Here is a 10,894-nt window from a genome sequence, read left to right as displayed (position 1 = left end):
TCCTTATATAGTGTAGATTCAAGTTTGTTCAAATCCAAATTTGTTCAAAACGTTGTCCTTTTCAAAACAGTTGTCATTTATGTTCATACGAAAAAAAAAAGAAAAATTTATGCAATGTAAATCTTAATAAAATTGCAATTGCGTTGATTACCAAACGTAATTATGATAGCATTGCATCTACAGTATAATTTAAAAAAAATTGTACTTAAATCAAATTTTAAAATATCTGTATTAGATTTTCAAATTTACCCAAACCTAGATAAAATCTCATGGTATTAATTTTTTTTCCCAAAAAGATCTGTATCACTTGAAAACATATCAATGAAATTTACAAATAAAAATCAATTTCCCAAAGCATGCAAAGGAAAAAAGTGTTGTGCACTAAAGCCATGTTTCTGTTTTGAATATATACAGGTATGTGTACCTTCTCACTTGTACATGTCTGGTATATCAAATATGCAGATGATGTTCATTTACATGACACATACATAAACTATAACATCAAACAATTGAAAATATAACTGTCAAAATAACTTTTCTTTAAAATTTGTTAATAAACAACACACAGACCAAATCTGGTTTACAGTCCCAGCAACAGACAATGGCAGAACATTATCAAAAATATGGTACTCTTTACACCTTCTGATAGCTCATGAATTCTTAGTCTTGCTATTTGCTGAGTTTTAGTAACTTCATCCTTACTAAATTTAACTTTATTTCCTAAAAAAGGTGGAATAATCAAGTGTGCACCAACACTGTCAAGTACATCTTTGATTAAAAAACCATCAACCATCACATCATCACCTTGTTCTAATAGATCAAGTATACCACTTCTTTGTGTTACATCTTTATCAGAAATATTTCCAGTAAATAATCTGCTAACAAAACATACAGCACCATGAGGGGTTATACCAATCAAGCCTTTAAAGGTAGTATGAGACTTGTAATTTGAATATGACTGAGAGTTAAGTACTTTGGCACTTGGAGTCTGCACACGTATTCCTGTACAATCCAAAATAACTCGTGTATTGGGAAAATTAGTCTTAAAACATTCTGGCATATTCTGTTTAACAACATCTAAATCTGGCCATATGGGTAAACATCCCAAAATACAATACTAGTAATTACTCCAAGTAATAATGATACGACTAACAGTGCTTTGAGACACACAAAAACGTTGTGCTAAATCTTCTTAAAAAAAACCTTGTCTAATTCTACATAAAAACATGAAAAATTGATCTACAATTGACAAAGACTCTTCTCTAAAAGGATTACAAACAATGTTCTTATTTCTCTGAACTTGTGACCACCTGATCATATTTGAAGCTGTTGGCTCAACAACATTATATACAGCACAAAAAATATCATAAGTTGAAAAACCAGTGTAAAAATTTATCAAATTTGGATCTTTGGAAAATCTTTCAATTCCGAACTTCTCTACTTTCTTCTCAAGGTGCTGTACCCTTTCTTCTAGTTTCGAAATTTGTATCTTCATGGCCTGCAATATAGTACATGTATTACACAGTGAGGGATATATGCACATGGTTTATCTATTCAAAATTAATATCAACATTACCACAATATCACAGAGACATTTTCTTCTTTTATTAAATTTGTATGAGCAACTGTATACAGTATTATTTACATGATGAAACATTAATTATATTATTGAATGCACATCATTGGATGTTTCTTTGATGGAACAGATGCTGCTAAAAAATCTATATAGGTGGTTTTCTTTTAAACTGTGTTAATTGATAAGATTTCCATTGTGGTTTTTATAAACAAGAGGCCCATGGGCCACATCACTCACCTGAATAATTTGGTCCATTCTGTTCTTTGACAGATTTCCCCCTTGTACTGTCTATTGTGTAAAACTTGGATACTCTATTATTGCCCTATCCTATTCCCGGGGGTTAATTTAGAATCTACACTGCTCCCGCTGGATGCTTCCACATATAAATTTTAGCTTTTCTGACCTAATGGTTCTTGAGATTTTTTTTAAAAAAAAATTCCTTCATATATTTCAATGTAAAATTAGGATTCCCTATTGTGGCCCCACCCTTCCCTGGGGGGTCATGATTTGTTTAATTTAGAATCTACACTACCCCAGGATGCTCCCACATCAGTTTCAGCTTTTCTGGCCCAAAGGTTCTTGGGAAGATTTATAATTCACCCCACCCTATGTTTGCCTTTTCTTGATTTTCTCCCCTCAGAAGGAGATTTGGCCTTCATATTAAAAATTTAATTTTCCTTTGCCCAAGTATGCCTTGTACCAAATTTGTTAGAATTGGCCCCCAAGATCAAAGGAACTACATGATCCATGTATTACCTCAAGATCTTCTTCAAGAGATGGTGCTTGGCGACAGTAGTCATGCTCTTCAGATGGCATATCTGTTGAAGTGTCATTGGCACATGTTGCAGTTGATGACGAATGTTGGTCTGTGTCTAACGAGATTGACGATGATGTTTTCTGCTTCTTAATAATTGATGTTTCTTCTCTGAAAAGATCAATATGTATTATAATACATGTAAAATATTATACATAGCAATGTTTTATTTTGATACAGTAGAATCTTGAAAACTCAGCTATATGTCATTGGGACTTAAAAATCTTGCACATTCCTAGACCTTTATGAATCATTTGATCACAAAATGCAATACTTTTTACAAGTCAGTGGTTCCATGCAAGCTTCACTACATACAAAATTGATAAAAGAAAAAGTTTGCGGTCAGACACAATATTGCATGTAGAAATAATTTTCATGACATACTTTTCACTAACATTTACACATCCAGATAATACCATAATCCATTGGTACCAATACAGATTTATCTGGAGAAAAAGTGTCTAAATATAAGAATCTATAGTATTTTATATCAATAAGGTTTCACGCAAGTTTCATTTTTGTGGCTTCTGTTTTTTTGAGATTTTTAAAGGATCCAACAATTTTCATTGACTATTTCTTAATTATCTCCCCTTGGAAGTAAAAAACTTGGGTTTTCCCTCGCCCAAGGATTGTACATGCATGTGCCAAGTTTGGTTGAAACTAGCTCAATGAAAGAAAATGTGAATATTATTTGTAATGACAACAAACACCAATGACAGATAATAGACAAATTTGATCACAGGCCTTTACAAAAAAAATTAAGGTGTTGAAAAAAAAATAAAGGTATGAAACTCTTTTTCATACGGTACCTTTTTTCGCGAATAAAATTCTTTTAAATCAAATGCTTTACAATTTTACCTTCTTTCCATATCAATTCAAATATAAACAATCTTCATTACTACCAAAGTTCATCCCAGAATTCCTTATACTTCTCGAGATATTCTGAAATCAATTCCAAAATTGACCTCAATTTTTTTACTCAACATTAGCTTAGGCCTTAGAAGAGGCTGAGCTACACTAATTGTAAAGTGGGAACGATGGGACAAATGTTTCCCAGAATTTATTCTAAACTCAATAAATATTTGTTCATAATTTGCATTCAAGCTTTACAAGGTTTTCTCTAATTTGATCATATGATATTACTAAGTCACAAAAAACATTTTAGCGGTCTAAATGTTTTGAAAATTGAAAGGTAAACAATGCATTCCGGAAAATATTTGTTCTACCATGGCTTCATTCACATTCTTAATCAACATGACTGTGCAGTTGTTGATGCAAATGTTTTTAAATTAATTTTTCGCAAAAGGAATTACTACTGACTTAACCTTACAATCTGGAGTAAGAAATCAACTTTGAATTGTTGAAAAATTTTTCAAATACTTTGCAACTCTTCGCTGCACTTTAAACATCATCTGTGTACATGTGAATGACCAGGGGCCCAATTAAGCTAATGTCAAATAAAAGAAAGTAGGTCATTTTTGAAATTGATTTTAGAATATCTCTAAAAGTACTGTATATGGAATTTCGGAGTGAGCTTTGGTAGAAATGAAGGAATGTTTATCTATGAATAGATTTGAATAGAAAGTAGAATTTTAGAGCATTTGAATAAAATAAAAAAGAAATAGGGTACCCAGTGTATGAGTTCAATACCTATATTTTTTTTACACACACAATTGTTTAAAGCGATCGAAAGGCCTGTTAATTTGATCAGAAAATTTCACTTGAGCTTTCCGTCTGCTCAGGTGAGCTATCACAATGGCACAATAATCAGCCAATAACCTATGATAAGGATTTAATAAATTAAAAAACTCGATTCTCATCCAATTTTTTTTTGAAATTGAGGCAGGTAGTGGAATTCATAAAAATTTTTTTGTCATTTCTTCCATTATACAGTTATTTTTTGACCTTATCAAATGGTGCAGATTTAAGCGTTATATCTGTTGTCAGATATATATCTTTGTTATACATCTAAAAGTCATAGTTATAATAGAGGTCAATTTAAATATGTTTATCTCTTACTATACATCATCTCGCATCAGGAGTCTTTCACAACTACTGATGATTCTGTGTAATGATCTTAACAGACATGAAAATCACACTGACAGATGGGGGATATAGAGAACGAAAGTTGAATACTGTAAATCACTATTTATTCGCAAGAACTTTATTTTCACGTAATTACGCGAGAGTGTGCTTGCGAAAATTTAATTCTCGCGTATAATAGTATTCCTTAGGATAATACAGATACGAACCACAATTCGTGAAAATTGTGTCTCGCTTATCAAGAGTCAATGACTATCTCGCAAAAATAAGGTGTCTAGTGATCTACAGTACTAGTTGCTTACCGATCCTGATCTGAATTAAGACTAAGAAAACAGATTTTTTTTCAAATTTGAGACGACGATGAGAATCTAGGTTTTTATTTACTATGGCCTTGCACAGGTATGGTGTGCATTATTCAAGCTGTATTTATTATTTAAATGGTAATATAAGTACCGAACTGTCCATTTTCATGTCCATCATTCCCTAACATGACCAGCTGTACAAACACATGATACGTATGTGCTTATGCATGTAACTCAGTTTGTGAGCACAGCTGTCCATGTTGTGACATGATGGACATCAAAATTTACAACTCAGTGCTTAAATAATACAAATGCAGCATTCCTTGTTTATCAGAAGCAAAATGAATACTGCAACTTATATCATGACTTATAAAATCTTACTGAGGAGGTCCTTCCCTCTTCTTGGGTGGTTTACGGCTTGGTGCACTCTTAGTCCATGGAAATATACTTGGTACTGTGCCTTTCTTCAATTTTCTTAGTCCTACAAGGTGTGTAGACATGTTAATTTTAACCATTATAAAATATTTAATTATCTATTTCCAAATTAAAATATTACATGTTTGTTGCACTTGACTCCAAATTACAACTTTATTTTTGAACTTTAAATAGAAATGTCACCTTGATTTTTCAGAAAGTTTATATATTTAGAATTGAACATTTATTGACATAAATTTATTATAAATCTAAATGATCAATGCTCACTTATGTGCATTATTTAAGAAATAAGGTATCATTTTTTGAGTTTTATTGGGATGTAAAATGGGTTTGTCATGTGATCAAATCTCATGAAGCCCGAAGGGCTTTATGGAAGATTTGATCATGTGCCAACCCGTTTTACTCAACAATTTAATAAAGTAGCAGCAAACGAACTCAAACTTTGAAGCTGCTTGTAGCCTTGTACCTGTCATTGTTTTTACAATATCATCTTCCTTAAAATGCTTGGAACACACAAATGTGGACTTTGATATCTGAAAAATATCAATCAAGTTGTAGAACATCTAATTGGCATTGGTATTGTTTCAATTACAATTCAAAAGTTATGTGTACATGTATTAACAAGAGGCCCAGGGGCCACAGCGCTCACCTGAGCACATCAGGCTTGAATTTACCCCCCCCCCTTCCAGGCATTCATCATTTGAACAAACTAGAATCTACACTACCTGAGGATGATTCCATATAAATACCCCGGGTATAACTAATCATAGCTTTGAAGTACTTGAAAAGAAGATTTTAAAAGGTTTCCCAATATTTCCCTATGTAAAACTTGAGTCGGCCATTTTGGCCCCACCATATCCCAAGGGCAGGGGGTCATGATTTGAAAAAACTTGAATCTACACTACCTGAGGATGATTCCACATGAATTTCATCTTTCCTGGCCCAGTGGTAATTGAGAAGGATTTTTAAAGATATTTCCTATATATTCCTATGTAAAACTTGGGTCGGCCATTTTGGCCCCATCCTTGCCCCGGGGGTCATGATTTGAACAAACTTGAATCTACACTACCTAAGGATGATTCCACATGAGTTTCATCTTTCCTGGCCCAGTGGTTCTGGAGTAGAAGATTTTTAAAGATTTTTCCTATATATTCCTATGTAAAACTTGGGTTGGCCATTTTGGCCCCACCCTTGCCCCGGGGGTCATGATTTGAACAAACTTGAATCTACACTACCTGAGGACGATTCCACATGAGTTTCATCTTTCCTGTCCTAGTGGTTCTTCAGAAGAAGATTTTTAAAGATTTTTCTCATATATTTCTATGTTAAACTAGGGTCGGCCATTTTGGCCCCATCCTTGCCCCGGGGGTCATGATTTGAACAAACTTGAATCTACACTACCTGAGGATGATTCCACATGAGTTTCATCTTTCCTGGCCCAGTGGTTCTGGAGAAGAAGATTTTTAAAGATTTTTCCTAAATATTCCTATGTAAAACTTGGGTCGGCCATTTTGGCCCCATCCTTGCCCTGGGGGTCATGATTTGAACAAACGTGAATCTACACTACCTGAGGATGATTCCACATGAGTTTCATATTTCCTGGCCCAGTGGTTCTGGAGAAGAAGATTTTTAAAAATTTTTCCTAAATATTCCTATGTAAAACTTGGGTCGGCCATTTTGGCCCCACCCTTGCCCCGGGGGGACATGATTTGAACAAACTTGAATCTACACTACCTAAGGATGATTCCACATGAGTTTCATCTTTCCTGGCCCAGTGGTTCTGGAGTAGAAGATTTTTAAAGATTTTTCCTATATATTCCTATGTAAAACTTGGGTCGGCCATTTTGGCCCCACCCTTGCCCCGGGGGTCATGATTTGAACAAACTTGAATCTACACTACCTAAGGATGATTCCACATGAGTTTCATCTTTCCTGGCCCAGTGGTTCTGGAGTAGAAGATTTTTAAAGATTTTTCCTATATATTCCTATGTAAAACTTGGGTCGGCCATTTTGGCCCCACCCTTGCCCCGGGGGTCATGATTTGAACAAACTTGAATCTACACTACCTGAGGATGCTTCCACATGAGTTTCATCTTTCCTGGCCTAGCGGTTCTGGAGAAGAAGATTTTTTAAAAATGCCATTAATTTTTAACAAATTCATGATTATCTCCCCTTGGAAAAAGGCATGGCGCCTCATTTGAACAAACTTGAATCCCCTTTACCCAAGGATAATTTGTGCCAAGTTTGGTTGAAATTGGCCCAGTGGTTCTTGAGAAGAAGATGAAAATGTGAAAAGTTTACAACAACGACTACGACGACAACGACAACAACGACAGACAACGGACAAATTTTGATCAGAAAAGCTCACTTGAGCCTTCGGCTCAGGTGAGCTAAAAAGTTTGTACACTATTTACATGTATTATGCTTCTTTTAAAACATCTATATAATGTTAGGAAGATATTAATTAATTTACAGGTGCACAAGGTTTTAACTGCTTACCTTGGCCTTATTAGGTCAATTGGCCCCTTCACCATAATTGTGGTTCTACTCTTTTGCAGGGCAAAATTATGTGTAATGTTTGATGGCGTTTTTGTTTATACAGATAGATAATCAAATGACCAAAAGAAACAATTACTTTTACATCAAATTTAACCAAAAAATAGCATTCTGCCCTGAAAAAGAGTAGTACCACACTTATTGTGAAGGGACTATGCAAGGGGTTGCTGGAGAGAAAAAAAAAATTCAAGTTGGTGCATAAAATAAATCAACTAGGATATTGTAAACAAAAGAATTTTTCTTAGACAAAATTTGATGAAAAGTAGTTCATAGTTAAACAGAAAGGAACTGGACATCCTGATTACAAATGTTGCGTGTATATTCTCAAAAGGGAATACCGATTGTCAGAATAGTTTATGGCTGGCATTTTATTTTGTTTTTGTTGATGCCCATATGACCTATAAATTATATATAGGTCTTATCAATTCATTTAAATACTGAACATGTATCATGATATAGTGTATATGAATTAATACTATACAGGCAGTAGATGTTATGAAGAGAGTTGTTTTTCTGTTGGGAACTACACTGTAATTAAGCTGCGTGTTTGTTGGAACTGGGCTTGGATTTTAACGTTTATATAGATATTTATCATCCAAAACACATTTTATATGACTAGAAAATTTATCAAAAGTTGTTATATCGAAATGTAATCATCTAACCTAATTGTGTGTAGAGATGTAATGAAGTGCGAGATGATACGAAACCTCGCTCGCACCGTTAGCATGCTATTGCTAGACGTAAACAACACTGGTGATGTGGAATCTATCGCCTCACTGTATAAATTAAAAGGGTCCTACATGTATGTCAAAACTCAATGAAATTAAAGGAAAATATCATCAAAATTAAAAATATGTAACTTTTTAAAGATGTTTCAGTGAGGGATTTTTTTATATCTACAAAATCGATAAACTTTGTGTAAGCCACGTGAAAAACTTACATGGAAGTCAGGGCCTTCGTCTCGCCGTATTTTAATAATCCATTCTTTCCGTACATATGGATTCTTTGGAAAAGAGTGGAAGGATGTTGCTGTACCCCGACGACTGTCTTCATTACAAAGCGGCACACAACAATAAGCCGCGGAGCCCGTTTTCGCATGGCCGTCCATTTTCAGCGTCTGCTCGCACATGTGCTTTTTGTCAGGTCAGCCTCGCTATCGCTACGAACTTTAGCGCGTGCGTGAATAGAGTCTATTACATCTGATTACTTTTCCTTCATGTAATCATGATTACTTATGATTACTTTAGATTACATTGTTTTATTTTTTTGTTTAATATGCAAGGACAATGTCATGTTTTTATTCTTCCTATTTTAAATATTATTAATATTTTTAAGGTAGATTTCAGACAAATTTTGGTTATATATATGTCTTTATATAGATGCATGATATTTATCTTATAACACCCGATTTCCATCTTGAGTGACTCAAGGATGCTTTGTATCAAGCTTTGTTAATATTAGTTTAATAATAGTGGTTCTTCAAAAGAAGTTGAAAATGTGAAAAGTTTACTGTCGGACAGACAGCTACACAGATGGACGCCGTATAAAATGTGATCAGGAAAGCTCACTTGAGCCTTCGGCTCAGGTGAGCTATTCTGCTAATAAACCAGAAGTCTCTGTCAAGACTGAAGCTCTACTGGTTTGTACTTATAGCAAAGGAAGAGAAAAGTACTTAAGCAGTTGGGAATCGAAACTTAAAAACAGCAATAAATAGAATAATGATCCTTGATAAAATCTCTTTATGTTCTTAGTGTAGTCTACTTGTGTGCCAAGTTATATCGAAATAAGACTAAAACTGTAGAAGGAGGAGCATTTTGAAACTGGTTTACAGACATTTCTATTTTTAGTAACCACGGCAACACTATTCATCGATATCAAAAACAGATATACAGAAATATGGATTTTAGTGTAGTCTGCTTGTGTGCCAAGTTATATTGAAATCAGACCAAAACTGTAGGAGGAGTAGCATTTGAAACAATTTTACAGAAATTTCCTTTAGTAACCACAGAAACACCGTTCATTGAAATCAAAAACCGATACACAGAATTATGTATCTTAGTGTAATCTACTTGTGTGCCAAATTATATTGAAATCAGACCAAAACTGTAGGAGGAGTTGCATTTTGAAAAAAATCACAGAAATTTTTATTTTTAGTAACCATGGCAACACCGTTCATTGAAATCAAAAACCGATACACAGAATTATGTATCTTAGTGTAATCTACTTGTGTGCCAAGTCATATTGAAATCAGACCAAAACTGTAAGAGGAGAAGCATTTTGTAAGAATTTCATGGAAATGTCTATTTTTAGTTACCATGGCAACACATTTTATCGAAATCAAAAACCGATATATAGAATTATGTATCTTAGTGCAGTCTACTTGTGTGCTAAGTCATATTGAAATCAGACCAAAACTGTAAGACGAGTAGCATTTTGTAAGAATTTCACGGAAATGTCTATTTTTAGTTACCATGGCAACACATTTTATCGAAATCAAAAACCGATATACAGAATTATGGATTTTAGTGTAGTCTACTTGTGTGCCAAGTCATATTGAAATCAGACCAAAACTGTAAGAGGAGTAGCATTTTGTAAGAATTTCACGGAAATGTCTATTTTTAGTTACCATGGCAACACCTTTTATCGAAATCAAAAACCTATATATAGAATTATGTATCTTAATGTAGTCTACTTGTGTGCCAAGTTATATTGAAATCAGACCAAAACAGTCAGCGAAGTAGCATTTTGTAAGAATTTCACGGAAATGTCTATTTTTAGTTACCACGGCAACACCTTTTATCGAAATCGAAAAACGATATACAGAATAATGTATCTTAGTGTAGTCTACTTGTGTGCCAAGTTATATTGAAATCAGACCAAAACTGAAGGAGGAGTAGCATTTTAAAGGAATTTCACAGAAATTCTATTTTTAGTTACCATGGCAACACCGTTTACCAAATTAAAAAACCGATAAACGGAATTATGTATCTTCGTGTAGTCTACTTGTGTGCCAAGTTATATTGAAATCAGACCAAAACTGTAGGAGGAGTAGCATTTTGAAAAATTGTTTGCAGACAGGCGGACAGCTAGACAGACGGACAGACGGACGAACGCCGGACGCATTACTATTGCATAAGCTCTTCTGGTCTTTGACCAGTAGAGCTAACA

General features: G+C 34.1%; 1 protein-coding gene across 2 annotated transcripts; it reads right to left on the bottom strand.

Annotated features, from left to right (window-relative positions):
• Positions 1-792: 792 nt before the first annotated feature.
• On the bottom strand, positions 793-5,698 carry LOC134235751 (uncharacterized). Of its 2 annotated transcripts, XM_062717898.1 has the most exons (4): positions 5,637-5,698; positions 5,117-5,216; positions 2,333-2,501; positions 793-1,498 (listed from the first exon to the last, which is right to left on the bottom strand). In XM_062717898.1, the coding sequence occupies exons 1-4, from the start codon at positions 5,641-5,643 to the stop codon at positions 1,193-1,195; spliced, it is 582 nt and encodes a 193-aa protein (XP_062573882.1). In that variant the 5' UTR covers positions 5,644-5,698; the 3' UTR covers positions 793-1,192. The 2 variants fall into 2 exon arrangements, with proteins under 2 accessions (XP_062573882.1, XP_062573881.1); XM_062717897.1 differs by lacking the exon at positions 5,637-5,698 and having other exon boundaries at positions 5,117-5,309.
• Between the last annotated feature and the right edge of the window lie 5,196 nt (positions 5,699-10,894).

This window comes from Saccostrea cucullata, unplaced genomic scaffold (genome assembly GCF_032062105.1).
Source record: "Saccostrea cucullata isolate Sc308-1 unplaced genomic scaffold, CSIRO_AGI_Scuc_v1 ctg3551, whole genome shotgun sequence".
Lineage (NCBI taxonomy): Eukaryota > Metazoa > Mollusca > Bivalvia > Ostreida > Ostreidae > Saccostrea > Saccostrea cuccullata.
This window is presented reverse-complemented; position numbering and strand designations above follow the sequence as displayed.

What these genes read in the sequence shown, in the direction of transcription:
- LOC134235751 (XM_062717897.1), bottom strand. Translation starts at nt 5,250, where the DNA reads ATGGTTAAAATTAACATGTCTACACACCTTGTAGGACTAAGAAAATTG. An exon ending in AAGAGGGAAGGACCTCCTCA is followed by an intron (nt 2,502 to 5,116) that starts GTAAGATTTTAT and finishes TGATCTTTTCAG; the next exon opens with AGAAGAAACATCAATTATTA. An exon ending in CTCTTGAAGAAGATCTTGAG is followed by an intron (nt 1,499 to 2,332) that starts GTAATACATGGA and finishes ACTATATTGCAG; the next exon opens with GCCATGAAGATACAAATTTC.